General features: G+C 40.0%; 1 protein-coding gene across 11 annotated transcripts in view; it reads right to left on the minus strand.

The window, feature by feature from the left end:
• Positions 1-18,677, minus strand: part of PDLIM5 (PDZ and LIM domain 5) — a 142,014-nt gene that overhangs the window by 40,564 nt on the left and 82,773 nt on the right. For 6 of the 11 annotated variants that reach the window (XM_080368841.1, XM_080368840.1, XM_080368837.1 and 3 more), the window contains 5 exons: positions 18,144-18,568; positions 12,967-13,139; positions 11,352-11,388; positions 8,997-9,026; positions 7,198-7,311 (listed from right to left, as the gene is read on the minus strand). In XM_080368841.1, the coding sequence (XP_080224967.1) occupies positions 7,198-7,311; positions 8,997-9,026; positions 11,352-11,388; positions 12,967-13,139; positions 18,144-18,568 (779 nt within the window). Of the gene's footprint in view, positions 1-7,197; positions 7,312-8,996; positions 9,027-9,683; positions 10,705-11,351; positions 11,389-12,966; positions 13,140-18,143; positions 18,569-18,677 lie in introns of those variants that run through there. The other 5 variants (XM_080368847.1, XM_080368843.1, XM_080368838.1 and 2 more) reach the window with 5 other exon arrangements.

The following is an 18,677-nucleotide window of genomic DNA, read 5'->3' on the forward strand; positions in this document are numbered from 1 at the left end:
GAATGCCTGATTGAAACACTTGAGACCACTGGTCTAAGCCTTTATAAAAAGCAATGTTGTACAACTTGGACGGAACTCAGAGTTACTGACTTCAAGTGTCCAAAAGTTACTCAGAGATGCAGATTATTCTGTAACCCATATCACACAATTGTTATTTACAGCTAGTTTACTAACTGACCAGTAAAATAGGTATCATGAGGATGAGAAAGGTAAAATCACGCACCAAAGTTCAGAGCAGCAGTCTGGAGCTAATTTAAAAATAGGTCATGGGAGCCTTGGACATATTCTAAAGACTTGCCCACCATGGAACTGTGAAAAAGCTGATTTTGCAACCATGCCAGGCACTGATTATTCTTGTATGAGCTTGAACTTTCTAAAACCATATTAGAAAATGTTCCTTTTAAAGTTGATGTCTACCTGGCCCGGACAGCAATGGCAGCAGATACTGCAGCAGCAGCCACACTCTTAATTTTTGATCTCTGCTTGAAAGGAGAAAGAATGGGAAGAGAAGGAGATCCAAACGTGGGCAGACTTCCAAAAGGATTTTCCAGCAGTACTTTTCTAGCACAGAAGCTTTGAACCAACAGACAAGAAAACAAAGAAAGCAGGAAATATTGACAGAGAGACAGTACAATACCAGACCGCATTAAACATCGGAAAGTTACAGGATTGTAGGTTCCCAACTCACAGAGACATCAGGCAACGTATTAGCCACCTGAATACTAATACAGAAAAACACAATTTTGATTTCACCCACAAATAAAACTTTCCCTTTATCAAGTCAGCATTCAGCATCTATCACCCTTCAGATTCCCCATCCCATACTCTGTCTTGCACCCCTTAGTCATTCCCACTGAACCAAGGCCCAGGACACTCCACGGGGATCCATCTAAGTCTCCATTGTGCTGACAGAAAGAGCCCTAAAGGTAATTTAACTTCTCCTTTTTTTTCATAATAAATAATAAACATGGAAAAATTTGGAATATTTGCTGATATAACTTCAGCAGGTCTATTTATACCACCTTTACCAAATGCAGCATGCTCTTCACCCCCTTTTCGTTTTCCCTACTTATTATCTGGGTTGGAAAGAATGTGAACAAGCAAAATAAATTAAAAAAAAAAAAAAAGAAAAGAAAGATGAGACTGGCTCTGAAATTATTTCTACAGTGGTGAATTCATAACTCAGGCTCTTGTCTTGAAATTTCAAGGTTATTCACAGGATTGCTGTGTATTTTTTTAAAGCATTTCAGAAATCAACAGAACACTTACACCACTATATTTTTATACCACTTCTCAGATGTAAATGCAGAAATGCTGCCTGAAAATCTTGCTTACACCTAGCAGTCTGCTGTACATACCTTAAAAGATTTACCTTGTATGACTTACAGATGATTTAGACTGACAGCTTGAGATTTTATTGAAAGAATTTGTTTCACAAGTAGGCAGAGAAGCTTCATGCCTGCCCAAAAGCAGCAAGAGAAGAAAAGTCATTAATCAAACACTTATTACACCTCTGACAATGCTAACTGAAGCTTGAGAGGAGTTCATTTAAGGACTTCTAACAGCTCTCTTTAACCATAAAAAAAAACCAAAACCACAGCTACGGTTTAATATCCCAGAGTGTTAATTACTGAGGGAAGCACTTACTTTTCCTATTGATGAACACTGTACTCTGGATGTCCCATCACTACACAAGTTAATGCTACTGGACAATTGAAAAGTACCCATTTTGTAGCAAGGGTGAGTAACAATTGAAAGCCAGGTGAATGAAGTGTGGAATATCAAAGCATCATACATTACGTGCACCCTGCTGTGCCTTTCCCCAAAAACCTTCTTCCACACTTTGACACTATAGATCCAACCCACATCAGCAACTGCTGACTAAGACACCTTCCAACCAAATCTCCTGCCCATGACTGGTTTCTCCACCTCCATCTAAGGGCCACTTTAATTATTTTTCTAACTTCTGTCTAAAAGCTACTCAAATTTCTAATCACTATGCAAACATCCAGAGCAGCATGAGGGTCAGGAGACCCTCTGTAAGCTGCTCCATCTTGATTGCATCATCACAAAAAAACCAACCAAACAAACAAAAAACCACCAAAAAAAAAAAAAACCACCAGGTGAAACTGTATGTAAAATTATAGTAAAATTATAGTTTCTGCTTGTGCCTGTTTTAATGCAGCTTGCTCAGATGTACCTGGTGGGAGCAGGAGACAGCCCAAGGGCCATTTCCACAGGCAGGGCTGCAGCGGTGGGCAGGGGGAGCTCGGAGGTCTGCGTGGCCACAGCACACTTCACCGGGAGAGGAGGTGCTGTATCAGCTGTCAAAAAGCTTGCTGCATCTGCAGCAGGCAACTCCACCGTTATTTTCCTAGGTGATGTTAATTACACAAGTAATTATAACAAGAAAACATATGGAGAAGAAACCTCTCATTTGCTTTAAAATATCTAACTGTAACGGACAAATCTTTCTAGCTGGCGTTCTTGCATCTTTTGTAAGAAGAATGAGTAGCATACGTAAGGATTTTTTTTTTCTTTCCCTAGGAACAACTTACTTATCCCTGAGGAATCAGACCATGCTGAAACTGACTCTTTGGGGCATTTTTACAGCTGAAGCTTGACAGCTTAGAACTAGGCTTGTTTAACACAAAACCAAACTATTTGGATAGTTTAAAGTAGTTACTCAACAAGTCTGGACAAGAGCACAACCAGTATATTAGAAATTCCACCTAGTGTAAGTAGATGACATTTTAGACCCTGTGGCTACTTTGGCTGCTGGTATTTAAAACCTGAACAACTGCAGGGGGGTGAGGAGCACACTTGGGTAAGGCTTCCAAAGGGTTCTCAAACACAAGTTCTCTGAAGTAAAAGAAAGCAGAAGGACAAGCAGCATTCACCACAGGAAAGCAGTATTTTCTCCCATATTCTGCTTCCTCTTGCTTGTCACCAAACCAAGGCAACCATAAAAGATCTGACCGTTTTAGTTCAGTCAGTCTGAGACCTCCACTCCTCTTCCAACCCATCGTTCATCTGACCATTAAACGAGCAACTCCTGTCTTTGTAAATTGCCTTTTGCATGACCACCACAACCCAGGGAAGTCACCTAGGAAAACAGATATAGAAACATCAGATCCACCACAAAAGGAGATCTGGCCGAGTTGAGGAGCATACGGCATCACTTGCAACAATTCAGGACAAAACAGGGGTATGCACAGATTGTGACCTTTCCTGCATCGGCCCTCAAGTTCTCCAGAACTTCATACAGTGTCTTTGTGAAGCTTTATAAATTATAAAAAAGACTTTGAAGAAGGTGAGGGGAAGGGGAATAAATCCCACTGAGTATATGTTCCAAAGGGAGAGCAAGCCGAGCCCAAATATTCATACGTACATACTCATTATATTTCAATTTTTCACTTGCTTTGGCAGTAGCTAGAAAAAGAGTAAGAAATTACTCTCCAAGACTACAATTTCTGCAGAGAATATTCTTGGCTATCCACTAATCAGAAAGTACACAACAAAAAATAGGATTACTACCTCCTATTTAATACTAAATATTTGTATTTATGACTATCAGGAATAATTCCATTAAAAGAAGATAAAAGTAGGTCTGTAAAACTGTAAAAACCATGTATATTAAGAGCAACCTAACGACTTTCTGGCATGGGATCTGCTTTATATATTTCTCTCAAAGTGCCAGATTCTGTGGTTTACATGGTCTAAAGTTGCCAGAGTGACTTTTTAAGGTTACTGTTTGCAACTTTCTGGAAAGGCTGCAATTGCTCTTAAATATTTCACTCTTCAACTTATAGGAGAACATCACATATATGAAAATGAGTAATAATACACTATAAATTACAGTAGTTGGGTATACTGCCATATGACAAGTTTAGGCTTTCAATAAAGAACTAAAACTACAATAAAAAAAAGCATTATACTTTACATTATGAAGTCTGCCTTATAAGCAGTGAATCTAACTTTAATCCAGTAATCAAATCCAGATCCTTCGTACGCTTCACAGCAAGCTCTTTCTCCTTCTTGGTGGTTCAGTAGTGGGTGGTAAAAATCACACAGAGCTTCAGCCAAGAAAAGATGAAGCCGATTAGGAAAATAAAGACCTATGCCAGTCACTGATGATAAATGTGGGGGTTTAGTGGCAAAAGCAAGTCTGCTGACCTTTGGATGGCCCAGTTCCGCTTTACCTAAAATCTGATATGGCACTCACGAATTGCTCTATATGGATTTCTGAAAGCTAACATTGTAAAAAGGGGATCTTGGAGATCAGCTTTGGGCATGTTTCCCACCTGAAAGTGTTATAAAAGCAGTGACATTGGCTCAGTAACAAAACGTAAACATCAAACATGGCTGCTACACGGATGACCTCTTGTTTCAGGAGAGAATCAAGACTACAAAGCTTTGTGAAATAATTTACGCTTTCCTTCCCACACTCAGTGCTAATCCTTCCTTCTACAACTCTGCAGAAGCTGCTTAGATTGCTGCCCTTCTTGAGTAGAAAATGCTCATCCATCTCCTTTTTTCACTATTTGTATAAACACTTCAGCTCTCATCCTGAACCACCATGATTATAGCTGTCCTTTCTGATCTCCTGTGGCTCATTTTAAAGCTGCTCTCTTGCTAGGTTAATTTTGCCAAATAATAAACTTAGCGCCATAGGTCTTGAGTGAGAGTAGATCTAAAATTTCCTTTCTCTGGACACAGATCCAGAACTAGAATTTAGAAAGAATTCCTTAGTAGAGTTCACTACTAGTGACAGTAGTGAGAACACAATAACTAGAAACAGGAGAAGAGAGTAGTTACATCGGTATCTGCAAGGCATTTGCAGCTCAGTAGGTACAATCATACAAGAGTTTCAGTGGTAGACATGAAAATCAATTATTGAAGTAGTAATTCTCCCCCTGCCCATTTCATCCCAGGAGTTCCGCTTAGGAGCCCCACCCCCACCCCCCCCAAAAACAAACAAACAAACAAACAAACAACACACACAAACACACACCACCAAAACCCAGACCAAACCAAAACCAAACACAAAATACCACAACACAAAACACCACAAAACCCAAACCAAACAAGCCACCACTATTGCCATACACCTTTTGCATGTACTTTTCATCTTTGGTGACCCATAACTACCACTCCATCTCCTTCCCGGGATTTAGAAGGACATGCTGCTGAAACCATCAGAAACAAATCTTTTCTATATTGGCTCAAACCAGATGTTACCATGAAGGTACTGGCTGGCCAAGCAAACCTCTATCGTCACCCACTATCCCTTCCTGCCTGATCTCACATTAGGGCGTGAAGGTACCCGCTTCTCCCAGACACCAACAAAACCTTCAAATGACACTGCAGCAAACCAGGCTCCACTTTTTCTCTCAAGGTTTCACCTCATCCCTCTCAGCTGATTGACACTACTGCTTTAAAGGGGAAACCGTCTATCGCAAATCTTAGTAGTAAGTTTTTAGTTGCAGAAAGCCCAGACAGGCATGGCAACAGCATATTCCTGTATGCTTCTCAAAAGGACAAGTGTCTGCCTAGGGGCCTGGTGGGACCAGGCACTGATCATTCAATTGTCCTTTTTAAAGGAACAGCTTTGATTCATGTTTTAACTTTGTGCTTGAGCACGAGTAACAAACACTAGCCATTTGGAATTAAAAAACACTCCCGCACTATGAAACACAAACAGTCACAAAATGTTACTGACCTTCAATAACATGATCACAACTCTCCAAATTACCATCGCTGTCTAGTACTCATAGATGACCTCCCAAACACCACCAATGTGCCAAGATAAGTGCCAGTGAAGCAATCCAAGGCCAATGACAGCAAATTTGCCAGATAAACATTTAGTTTTCTTTGATTGCATCATAGCACAGTGTTATGAACCAAGTAATCCACTTGTTTAAAAATATTTTATATTCTTAAAGGTACTTTTCTGTGTGTTGAAGAAATCTGAATTCACTTTTGAGTTGAGACCACTAAAAAGTTACTCCATCCAGGTGACAGGGTGGGAACCCATGGACAACATACTGACACACACTAAACAGTCTCTTATTTTAACTGGTATCCACAAGACTGTTCATCAATCTGCTCAGCTTCATTTCATTTCTCTTCTGCCCGCTCCTACCATTTCAGGAGGTGAAATGTCACGGCACACCTAGTCACGGCAGATTGATAAAGTTTAAGTGAATGACAGACAACCCTCTCTCCCCCAAGACAGACAAATCTAGGCTAGAATAACATATAGATAGATCGTTCACTGACTTTAAACCCTCTCTGAATGATTTACCTCCCAGGAACTGCTGCAGCAACGTGTTCAGAAAGTCTGGGAGAGGGGACGCTGCCAGGGGAGCACCCTGCTACCAGCAAAGGAGTGGTGGCAGGTTCTGGTCTCGCACCATTTTCACTCCATTCACAGAAATAAAACCAAAATGGAGACACGCAGAGAAAGAGATTTTTAATCCACATTGAAACAGTATGCTGAACAGGAGATACTGTTCATGGAAGTGTTAGTAAAGTGTGTGTGTGTGGGGGGGGGGAAGTGGCATTTACAGCAAAATACAAATAAGAGGGATAAACAATGCACAAAACACTTAGGAGGAATCACATTTTTAGTGAAGGCTGAGAAGTGTTCTGCTGCTTATAAACACAGAAAGCCAAGTTGCATTTTACATTTACAAATTTGGAACACATATTTAGTAGCGTATTATGTGATGGAAAACTTAACTTTTAGGAAATACTGGAAAAGAAACAGAAGCGCTCATGGGATTCACTCCCTAATTTTTATACACTTTTTGGTGCAACTTTTTTTAGGGTGTTAGATTTGTGAAGGTTAGACAATGTATTTGTCAGATTTTTTTCATATCCTTTCTTTTTTCAGTTGCAATAGGGGGAAAAAAAATCTAGAAAATGTTGTCTTAAAACCCTCTACTTGAAGAAAAGCACCCATCAGACATCTCATTGTAATTTAAAAAAAAAAAGTAAACTATGACATAGATAACAATCACAACCACAAGTTTTGAGCAGACTACGTTAGCCACAAGTATAGGCACTACTGCCTATATATATATATATATACACACACATATATAAGCACTCAGAATTAAGTATCTTAATAAAGTAGAGCGCCTTAAATGTTGAAACTTATTGAACAGACTTGGGAATGACCAGGGAGCAGACCTCATGGGTGGTAAAGGTGTGGATGGAAATTCTGGTGCAGGTGACATCTCCGAAGTCTGGGGAGCTACAGAGGTGTCCTGGGTTGCTGCTCCGTTAGGTAGATCTGCAGGTATGCTTTACAGATATTTATGGCATGAGGGGGAAAAATAAACACATGATTTATGACAGGTTGCTTTCAGGACTGATCGAGAGTGGTACAAATATTTTCCAGTGGCTACAGATTAGCTAAACTACAAATCTGGAAAATCCAGACACATCTTCACTCATGACAATGAACTGACTCTACAATTTAAGGCCAAAGCCAAATCTGTACCTGGTTGCTCAAGAGATGATTAAAAGTCAACATCTAAAATATACTTGGAAATAGGGTGCTGCAGAATTAGAACTGATCAGTTACTAAAACACATAAACTTTACATAAAGGCTAGACATTGCTTTTCTAAGCTTTAAGTAACTTTTTTAAGAGTTTTAATTTGTATACTTCAGGGGGGGCTTTCCATTTCTATTTCCTGACGTTCCAGCTGCTGAAAAATCTATCCTATCCATTATTCTTATCCAAAATATCTTAGTGAGTTACAGTTTAGGGATGAACAATAATAAAAAAAAAAAAATCTAGAGGGCACGTGTCTTGGATAATGCTTGGCTGAAAAACTGTTATTAAATTGAGATATTTATCTGTAGATTACTGATGGAAGATAAGTTTCTATTTCATTGTTTGCCATATTCATCCTTCTAGGTTTTAATCTTCTAAATGTAAGCTTATTCATTTATATCAAAAGCCAGTCAGAACACTTTTTTCAGAAGATCAGACTTCGGCTGGGAATCAGACACAAGCCAGGGTATGTTATCCACGTGCAAACTGAAAAGCTGTTTTGGAAATAGTTACAAAGTCCAAAATGTAGTGTCAACAAGTGTGGTGCAGTGGGGATAATTGGCGAAGAGATGACATCTTTAAAGCAGTAAATGAAATTCATTTCACACATTCTTAGAACGTTTTTGGAACTAGCGAGTTGTTACTATGAATTTATAGCAAACTAGTAATTTTGGTAGCCCTTCTCAAAGTATATGCATATCCTCAATACATAGACTCTATGACTACTTATGTTTAATTTTAATCAAAACAAAATCTATGCTTTGGATTATTTAGAGAGGCTTTTTCTTCCATTTCTTGCTGAAGCAACTCACCCTTCAAAGAGATAAGGGCTGGCAAGATAGATAAACAAAACGGTACGCTAAATAACAATGTGAAGATATTCTCATTACCTAGGAAAATCTCCAAAACACAAAAATACTTGAAGGTTAAACCATTCTGCCCTTACAAAGAAAACTTTACAGAGTCTAATTGATACATTTCATAGTTCTCATTGCATCGATGAACTACAGAGAGTCTAATTGATAACCTTTCATAGTCTTCATTGCACTGATATCCCTCTGAAACCCCCACTCAGCAGAACAATTTTAATACACTACTTCACATTCCTAGTTTAATACACAGTATTCAATCAAATGTGGCGTACGTGCACTCAGTAACGCACTTGGGTTTAGTGACACAGTACTCACAAGTTACACGATAGTGGGGGCAGGGAATCAAACTGATGGCACTTCTCATCAAAACAGTCTTTAGTGAAATTACTAAAGTGAGTGTTTTCCCATACTGTCCCTAAGGAGTTAACCCAAAGGTGTGTAAGATGTCATATGCCTTGGTCCATCATTACCAGTGCAAATCTAATTGTACTTAATGCTGTGCATTGTTAGACATCCACATGGGTGACTGTTAGTGTTAGATAACTGGGCTATTACCTGAAGGCTCCATTTTCTGTTTGGCTTTTCCTAAAGATAAAATGACAGATACCATAAGCTACTGCTCTACTGTACACCTGTATAAACCATCTGAAAAGGTAACACAAGCTTAAAATGCTTCCAAAGGTCTCCTTTCAGTTTCTGAGGTTGAGCAATAAATAAAGAACAGAACAAAAAACAAAACAAAAAAACAAGACAAGTCTGCAGAAGCATTTGCAGTGGGCACCGATCTGTTCACAGGACTAATCCCGTCAGAAAAGCGTGCAGGTCAGCTGCACAAACTACAAGCCAATTGGCATGGTTCTCATTAAGCAGTTATGAAAGATTGGGCTTTTATATGCGCTTTACAATTCACCTTTGAGGTTTGAAACTTCTGATTCAATAAGCATTGCAAAAGCCAAGAGCAAGTTTCACTTAGTAGAATTCTTACTCCTGTAGCCCCCCAAAAGATCAACAATTTTATTGATTTCTGCAAATCTTGTGTGGGCTTTGACACATATCCCATTTTTAACATGATCAGGAACGCTACTACTATGATAGTTTTGTACAACTCAGATTGTTTCTACTACGCAGCAGTGATCCAATTCTTTCTCTTACTATCATCTGACGATGCAATGAAGTCACAGCTCCGTGCACGAGAAGACTATTCAAAGAGTCAGAGAGACTCAAAAGAAAAACAGACAGAGCTAAGATAAAAGCAACTTTTATTAAAATACTCTTCAAGCTTCAGAAAGCATAAATTAATGATGTGTAGCTACTATAATACATTATTTTACAGGAGAACCATAGGGCCACGAAGCTTTTATAAACACAAGAAAAGAAAGCCTATGAGCTTCACTCTGTAATAAAATAAATACTACTATCTTGTCTTGTTCGTGTTAGAAGATTGTGTTGAAGCTCTTACAGGTACACAGCAACATTCTGCTCGATTTTTTCTAAGTTTTCCATAATATGAACATATTACTAATCTAAGCAGCGGAATATTTATATTGAGCCTGCAATTCAATTCACAACATTGGAAATATTTTTTTTTATTTGCTTAAAGGCAGTCTGTCTTCTTGCTGTACCTTGTAAAACATTTACAACCACTCTGAAACTGACCTGCTGAAAAACCAGTGAAATCCACGATAATTATCTGGTAAGTACAATTGTTTAAAATAAGTGTATACAGTCCCTCTTTGTCTTCTTCCCCCCAGCCCCAAAATCAAAGTAATTTCTTATTCTTTTGTTCATAATTTTCTGCTTTCTAACAACCTACAGTAACTCAAACTCAGCAATAGAAATTAATCCTTTAAGGCAAAAAAAGAACTGCAACAGCCATCTCCTCCCCCACGCTGGGAGAATCAACCACCCAAGTTGTTCTGTTCGAAATACTCTTTTTTTGTCAACTAGTGATTAGCACAAAAACATTTTCATCTCGTTTTTTACACATCAGTAGGAAAGTGTTAGAAAAGTATAGAAAAGGCTAGAATTTCTCTTGCAGTAAGGCTAGTGAAATAAGTTTTCTTTTTTCTTTTTGGTTGTTTTTTGTTGTTTGTTGGGTTTTTTTTTTCCAAAGCAGATGGAAAAGAAGAAAGGAAGTGTTTGTATTTTGCTTTTGCAACTTGGGTAAAATCACTGGACATTAAGAACACGTGCTGAGACTTCATGGTGCCAGTCACGTAATTTTGTATATTTGGGGCTAAAGACGTGGATAGGAACCTTTTCCCTGTGGAAAGAAGTGACAGAAGAAAAATAAGAAAGAAAGGAAGAAAGAAAGAAAAAGAAAAACTTTGTCTTAAGCAGTTTCACAAGTGAGCATGCAATCTCCATGCACTATTCCTATCCACACATTGCCTTCCTCTCCATCAAAAACCTGGATCCAGTGTTAGGCAAAGTCAGTAGAAAAACTCCCACCAAATGGAAGAACCATTGGATTTGGGCACTGGTTGGTCCTCATTTTGAGCTATGCTTATGCCAAAGCCCGGAGACAGTTGACCCTCATTCACAGTCCAGAACAGTAATACTTTCCAGCTATGCCTTGCAATCTGATCCACACTCACAAATCAAAAACGCCTATTTAAATTCAGGAAAAGGAAAACATGTCGACAGGCTGACCTCGTACAGAAAACGAAATCAGTCCAAGTTTATGGAAAATCTCAAACTCCTGCATAAACATTAATACTGGACCACACCAACAAATTTTAAAAGGCTGGTCTACTCAGAAAAAATTTTTTACATGCTGAAGTAGAAGGCAAAAAAAAGAAACAGCATTTTTTCAACACCCACGTGTCACTCAAATGCACCAAACATTATCAGTTAAAAATTCAGACATGCAAAGTATTAAAGTAATAAAAATGTAAAACATCAACTCACTTAGTCTTCTTTGCACCTTCATGTTCTGGTTCTTTCACTGCAAGAAAAGAGAAAATGTTTATTTTCTAAGGTACTGCACCACTGTACATGGAGGTTCTCCCCTGCGCCAATGCATTCACCACAGCAGGACATTACAAGGCTCATTAGGACTCCTGGGTTCTGAACATGCCCCAACAGACACGGGGTATGTCCACAAACCCGAGGAGCCCCTTTGCCAGCAGGATTGCCGAAAGGTGGCTCTGCTGCTCTCTGCCTCTGCCCTTGGCCCGCTCTCCACACTAGCATTGAGGAAGGCAAGTTGAGAAGGGGAAGATGAATGGAAGCTGGGAGGCATTTCTTTTGGATGACCATCCAGTGGGTTTATATCAAGTGATAATCCAAACGTCTGTTTGCAGCCAGGCTGTGACCCGCCAAGGTGCTAGAGGACTGCATGTGGGGTAACGTAAATTCCCAGCCCTGATTTTAAGTTTGGCAAATCTAGTGGCAGTCACTTTCTTACAACATTTCTCAACACAATTAAATCATCAGTACTGGATGACGTGTTATTTGATGTTTTGGTCTCACATTCTGCCCTTACGAGGACTAATGAAGGGAATCCAAAGACAGACAATGATCCATTAATACACCAGCACAATGCAGAGCCACACAACAATTAGGTAACTGTCCAAGTCCAGAATATTCATCACACGTGGGCAGTAATCCTTGTTTGGGGAGATGTTATCATTGGCAAGTAATTCTACCAGAGAATCAATAGCCGATTTAAACAAATCTGCACCTGGGGAGGGGGTCCCCAATTTCCTCACTGCCTTGTTTATTGCAGCACTAGCTGTGAAAAGCAGAAAAATGAAGTAATCACCTCTACATTGGCTGACTCAGTCTGAACATGACTGAGACCACAATCACCTGATGGCGCTTCTGGCGGCTTTTACATGACATTACAGATCTCAGCCAATTAATTTTAACTAACAGTATAATATTAAAGTTTTACCATAAAATTATGACTGGAAATTACCTTCTCCATGTTATCTGTTTCATCTACAGTATATGTAATCACACCATAGCATAAGCAGAGGATGGAAACATGACGTGGGAATAAAATGAGCAACTATGGTTTTATGCTTCTGATTGGTTAAATTATTGTAGATCCCATGCCTTTGAATGACACTCAAAAATTTTCTACATGCCTCACAACACCTTATTTTAACTGGAACATTGAATTTGAACAGAAACGTGGCCATTTTGATGATACGGGGAGTGGGGGAAGAAACAACGAATACGTGTCTGCCAAAGTCTTTGGGAGCAGAAATGGAAATCTTAAGATTTATCTAGAACGTATTAATATTCGACTCAGTTGGGAATAATGGCCAGTAACGTGTATGTCCAGAGCTATTTAGCAATTGCAGGAAGTTTACAGAAATATTTTCCTACTACAGTCTTCTCCAACCTTTTCCCTTTTAAAGAGCTCACCAAAATTCTGCCTACTGGATTTACTTTCCAAGAAGGAAAAAGCAAGAGAGGATACTGAATCCTTTACTATTACCCCTGCCCCCAGCTTTTAAAAACATCTGTCTGCCTAAGGCCATTACTTTTATTTCATTTACACCAAACTACTCACTATGATCAGTGCCAGTGATTTGGGCAAGGATGCGGAAAGAGCGGGACTGGGTGGTGCCCGTCCGGGGATGCCAGTCTTCGGTGTCTTCAATCAGTCGCTTCTTGCTGGCATCACTGTGGGTGGGTGTGTGGTAAAACTCTGTATAGGTGTCCACAATGTGCTTCCGCGGGGGACTGCATCAAGGAGAGGAGACAGCAGTGAACAAAAAACTTGAGAGACCACCGGGGCTGGGGTAGCTACAAAGACACGGGCAGAACTGTGACTTTTCCCAGCGTTTAAAGGCGGCTTCTGTGTTTGGGTGCAGATGTGCAACAGTGAGCTCTACAGGCACACCTGAACAGAGATTCAGTTCTCTGAACCAAGCACAGCTTTATAATCACCCTAACCCAACTGCAATATTTTAACTTGTTTCCCTGCTGGAACATTTCACATTTGAGACAGTAAAAAACAGTATTATAAAGACATTTACATTATAAAGACTTTACCGTTTAGGTGGGGTTTTCCTTGGAGATGACAGAGTAAGACAGCAAGAGAAAGTTTCCCCAGCATAAACAGGAAAATGAGAAAAAGAAAACAAGAAAAAAGAAGTCAGAAAGTTGAAACAGAAGTGTAGATAATTATGCCAAGTAATTAGTTTTGTGGGAAAGGGCACTGAAATCCAGTTTAATAGCGATATTGTCATTCTGCTACCAGACCGGCAGCACAGAACCTCCATACTTCAATTAAACTCACAGTGACTTCCTCACAGGGATGAAAGGGGAATTTGTTTTGGTAAAGCAGGGTAGTTTACTTAGTTCTGAACAGGTGCCCCTCAACAAACCCTCCCCTTCGTTCATAAGGGGCAAAGCACCAGTAGCGTGCGAGGCCACCCAGCACATGCCAAGTCTTTTGCACTTGGCAAAACCTGGATCAGAACCAGCCCAGCCTTGGAAGCATAGACAGTGATGCTCTGGAGCATAACATGGAGATCTTAATGCTCGATACCCTCCCTGAAAATCAAAAAACTGGGGTGATGGTTTTATCTAGAAATTTTCCCCACAGAAACCTATACGCTGTTACCGATCCCTCCGCTAGCAGACTGCAAGAATACAGGATTTTAAAGTTTTGTTTTTAGTAAGCAATGTAAAGAACAAGTCATGGCACTGATCAGTTTAGGAAAAGAGAACAGAAGATTCATACTATATATATATATATTACTCCCAAATTCTACGTCTGTTATCCCAAAGCATTAATCTTTAAGACCTTTAAAACGTTCATTTATTTTTATGTAATTTACAGGCAATTAACTGTACAAAACTAGCTCCTAAGACAAAACAATTCTAATAATAATTAAAAAACAAACAAAACAAAAAATACCAAAAAAAACCCCAAACTTTAAAAGTCACTTGTATTTTTGCCACTACTTCCCCACTGTACTTTTAATGTCCAAAGTATTTCTGGTGAAGAAAGGTAGAAAATATGAGTGGTAATGACGTAAATTATTGTCAAGAAGTAAGAATTAGGCCCATTCAATGGAATGCATTAGTAAATTCTTAAGATTAAAAGAATATTTAATACTTGAAAGAATTATGTGAAAGGTATCATACAGAACTGCATCAAAAGGCTGAGTTTATTGACACACAGCATTAGTGAAGTACGTATATCACATACCAAAGTTACTGAAGAGGGAGAGGTACAGAAACAAAGGCAGTGGTATTTCCAGGATGGAGTAGAAGTAGTACAGAGAAAACTCAAGTAAAGCATCAAAACAGTTAATAGCAAAAATAAAAACTGAAAATTAAAGCAGTAATTAAAGGTGTGAAACTACATGGAAATGTCATTATCAACATGCAGTTTACCACATTCTAGCAACTACCACAGTGAAATAAGTAGTCTTTCACATTTGTTGAAAGTGGTATGATAAACAAAATATCCTGCTGACTTCTCTTGTGGATCCCCCGGTCCCTTTTTTAAGGCTAAAGAGTCTACTAGTAATGACTCGTTGAGGCAACAAGGTGGTGCCAGAGACAAAGGAAAATTCCACGAGACAGGCTCTCCCTTAACCCAGCCTTGCGGCAAGGGGAGAAAAATGCCAATAATATCTCATCCTGTTTATCATCCCTAATAGGTATAAATCACAGTATACAGATGTTACTTGTGGTTTTTTTGTTGTATGAATTCGCTATCCAGCCTTTCATTCCATAGTCCTCAAACCATCTGTGCTTTTATACTGTATTTCACCATTTACTAGTTGTATTACCAACACCAATCAGCCATAGGTGCACCAAGAATTTATCAATACACACAAACACCAAACATATGTTTTATGGAATAAAAAAAAAAGCCGGAAAATGTAACACAGTGACAAGCAAGATCACTTCATGTCCAATGCAGACAAAACCATTTACTACGCTAAGAAGTTACTAAGAAAAGCCAAAGCTGTTTTGCAAAATTTAAATATAAAACTCTGTAAGAGCCATAATTTTGCAAAACAAGAATACATGCTAGTTATTCCAACAGGAAGAACGACCATAATTCAGCTCCAGTGCTGTTGATACTAACTTTATCACTGTTGTTATCTGCAAGGGAAAAAAAAAAAAAAAAGTATTTGACGTGTTAATATGTTCTTTGCTTCTTGAAATATTAAAGGAGTTTCCAAATCCAAGCTCTGGTAAAGCCATATATCATGTAAGTCAAACTTACAATCATCAAAAGAACCTACAAGGGAAAAATTTAGCCCAGCTGAGCTTAAATTGAGTAAAGTCTGTGGACGTCTTACCTGTTTTAAGCAGCAGGCACGTTTTCATGCAAAAGCTGGCAAGAAGGTCTCAATAAAAGTGTAATTGCACACAGCCTACTGACGGCAAATTGCTTTCTTTCTGAGCCAGAACTAAACAAGGGAAACAAAACTTCCTTCCCCATCCTGAAGTAAAGTCAAATAGTTTGTATCCTGAACGTGGTTTGAGGGGAGTCAAGAAGGGAGGAAATTCTGAGTACAACAAGGTACATGTCTGAAGAACTGCATTTACTCAAAAGTGTTATCTATGAACAAGATAGAAGCTGTCTTTTTTTTTTTTTTTTTTTTTAGAAAATAAGTAATGCAAAGCACAGAAACAAAATGGATTTAGACTGAGCGATTATTCCAAAAATCAATGTTTCTTAAATTTCATGTCCAAATGTTTTCATTTTAATTGGGGCGATAGTTAAGCATAACTGTAGAAATGTATTTTTTCTAAGTAAAACTAAGTAGTGTAGCAGCAAACCAATATAATCACTTTAGAGGTTTTTGTTTGCTCTTTTGTTTTCTGCCTTTGGATTGCAAGACAGTTAGCCCAAATGCACTATTGTAAGGAAGGTGGCAAAATAAAGTAGGTTTTTACACTTCTAAATGTTTTCAGGCTTTCCCAAACTAGATCTGCAAGGCTGGCAGTGAAACAGGGATTTCTTCACCTGCCAGCTGTGGTACTCTTCAGTCAGTATTATTCATCCCCTCACCATAACATAGGGCACATAACGCTCACCCAGCCATTCTATCTTGATTGTCAAGTGCTTACTCTATGCCTGCAGTGCTTCCAGGAGACATAATTTTGTTGCTATTGTTCCTCTTTTTCAGTACTAATTGCTGCTTTTGAATACTCTGTACACACTTATTTGCTAAAACAGCATTCTTGGAAAGATAAGAGATGGTTTCTTGAAGTGTATTCAACAAGTCTACCAGCATTGCAAGTCCTTGGGATCTCCAGATTTCATCCCACTTCTAGGCAGTGTGGACGCCTGCCATCATCTGTTTAAGAAAGGGCTGGAAGTTACCATGACAACAGTATAAATGCATACAAAAATTATATAAAATGCATACAGACTGCATTATATGAGTCCACATATGGAAAACATTCATACTGCAATATAAAGGGAATAGGTACCTAAAAAAAGCTATTTTTCCGCATGAGAAGCTCAACTGAAACTGCAGTTTATCCTGTATCCTAGTTGATGTCGATGTTTGCCTTTCTGTAGGGTTCTTCATACACTTTATATACTGAGAGAACAGCAGAGGCGAGAACCTCCAGCCCTTTTCCTTTGAGGGATGGGAAAGAGTAACCACAGCTTTTAGGTTTTAAGCCCAGGTTTGACATTTTTGTTACTTAATTCAATCCGCCGGACGATGCTGCTGGGCACACAGGCCAAGGGGCATGGGACCGCTTGCACCCAGCTGCCGCCTCTCCCAGTGGCACAGCAGCCTCTGGGAACCATCCCTGGGGCACTGCGGCTCCCCAGCCCTGCCCAGGAATTTCTGGGAGAGCCCAAGGTGGCGCCGGTCAAAAGCATGCTGCCAAAACAGGGCGGCACAGGTCTGAGTGCCCAGGATTGCTGCTGGGCTCAGTTTAATTCACTAATCTATTATTCACTTGTCTAGATGCTACACCAGATACAGTACAAGCCTTTTATGTGGCCTTACAGTTCCCTAAATGTTAGGTGTCCCACATCCACTTCAACATAAACAATTACACTTGAACATGAAAATCGCTCGAATTTTGAATCTGTGTTGCTTTTTTAGGGTAAAGGTAACATTTAAAGGTGAGGTATTTACTTTATAATGGTGCACAAAATCTGCTTAACCCTGACAGCTTCCCTTAATGCATCTTAAGGTTTCTTGTGTGTTGTGCAGAGAAATAACATGACATCTGCCCCTTTGGCTCCATTCTGGGACCTTTATTCAGTGGTCCTGCCAGCACCACAGTTGCTCTCTCAAAGCATCTCGTTCCCAGCCATCGCAGCACCCGCTGACCCTTCTTGCCAGACCGCTCTGCATTTTGGAGTGCCTGCTGCTTTCAGCAACTATATCAGGAGTCAAAATACACAGCGAGACACGGACATTGAAATTAACAGCCGGCTTGTTGTAAGGTCTGGATTTTGCGATACATTGCGATACAACCCATTGTGTAAAGCGTTTTGTGGTCCTGATTCAATTTAGCTGTGACACTCTACAAACTGACGTGTCACTTCTGGAAAAAAAAAAAAAAAGTCAGCACTGAAAGGCTGGCTCGGTCCTTGGAAGCATGGCTTTTAAAATGGGAGCCTTTCCTCAGAGATTCGCTTCTGAGGCTTAAATGACTCCTCCAAGCTTTTGCTTAGTCCTTAAACAAGCCCGGCTTTTTTCCTGCGAGGAAAGACCCTCACAGCAAAAACAAAATCCCACCTACCCATTTTGCTGTTTACTCTCCCCCTGGTTTTCTCTGAATCCTCGTCGCGGCCCCTCAGCCAGATCCTGGGCGCCATCACCGGCCGAGGCGCTCGAGGCGGCATTGTGCGCGACGGGCTGCCGTGGGACATTAACTGCAGGTTTAGCAGCGCTTGGCGCAGGCGACCGCTGCTCAGCGTTAGGCTTGGCGTTAACATGCAGTCCAGGTGCAGCAAACGGGGCCGGGGCGGCAGCCGCCGGGGATGGAGCTGCCGCCTGGGCTGGGGTGAAGGCGGAGGACGGTGATGGGATGGAGGTGACTTTGGAGGAGGTTACAGCTCCAAATGGCCTCGGAGTCTTATTATAAGCCACGCTCGCCGTGGCAGTGACTTTGGGTGCAACAGCAGAGGCAATGGGCACAGGCTTAACTACTTCTGTAGGTTCTCCCTATGTGAGATGAAAAACAAAAAAGACACACACAAAACCATGCCAAACGCATGCACATTCCTCAGCAGGGATCTTCCCAGCTCTCAGGGGAGATAACCCACCTAGCGTG

This window comes from Falco punctatus (assembly GCF_963210335.1).
Source record: "Falco punctatus genome assembly, chromosome: 1".
Classification (NCBI taxonomy): Eukaryota; Metazoa; Chordata; class Aves; order Falconiformes; family Falconidae; genus Falco; species Falco punctatus.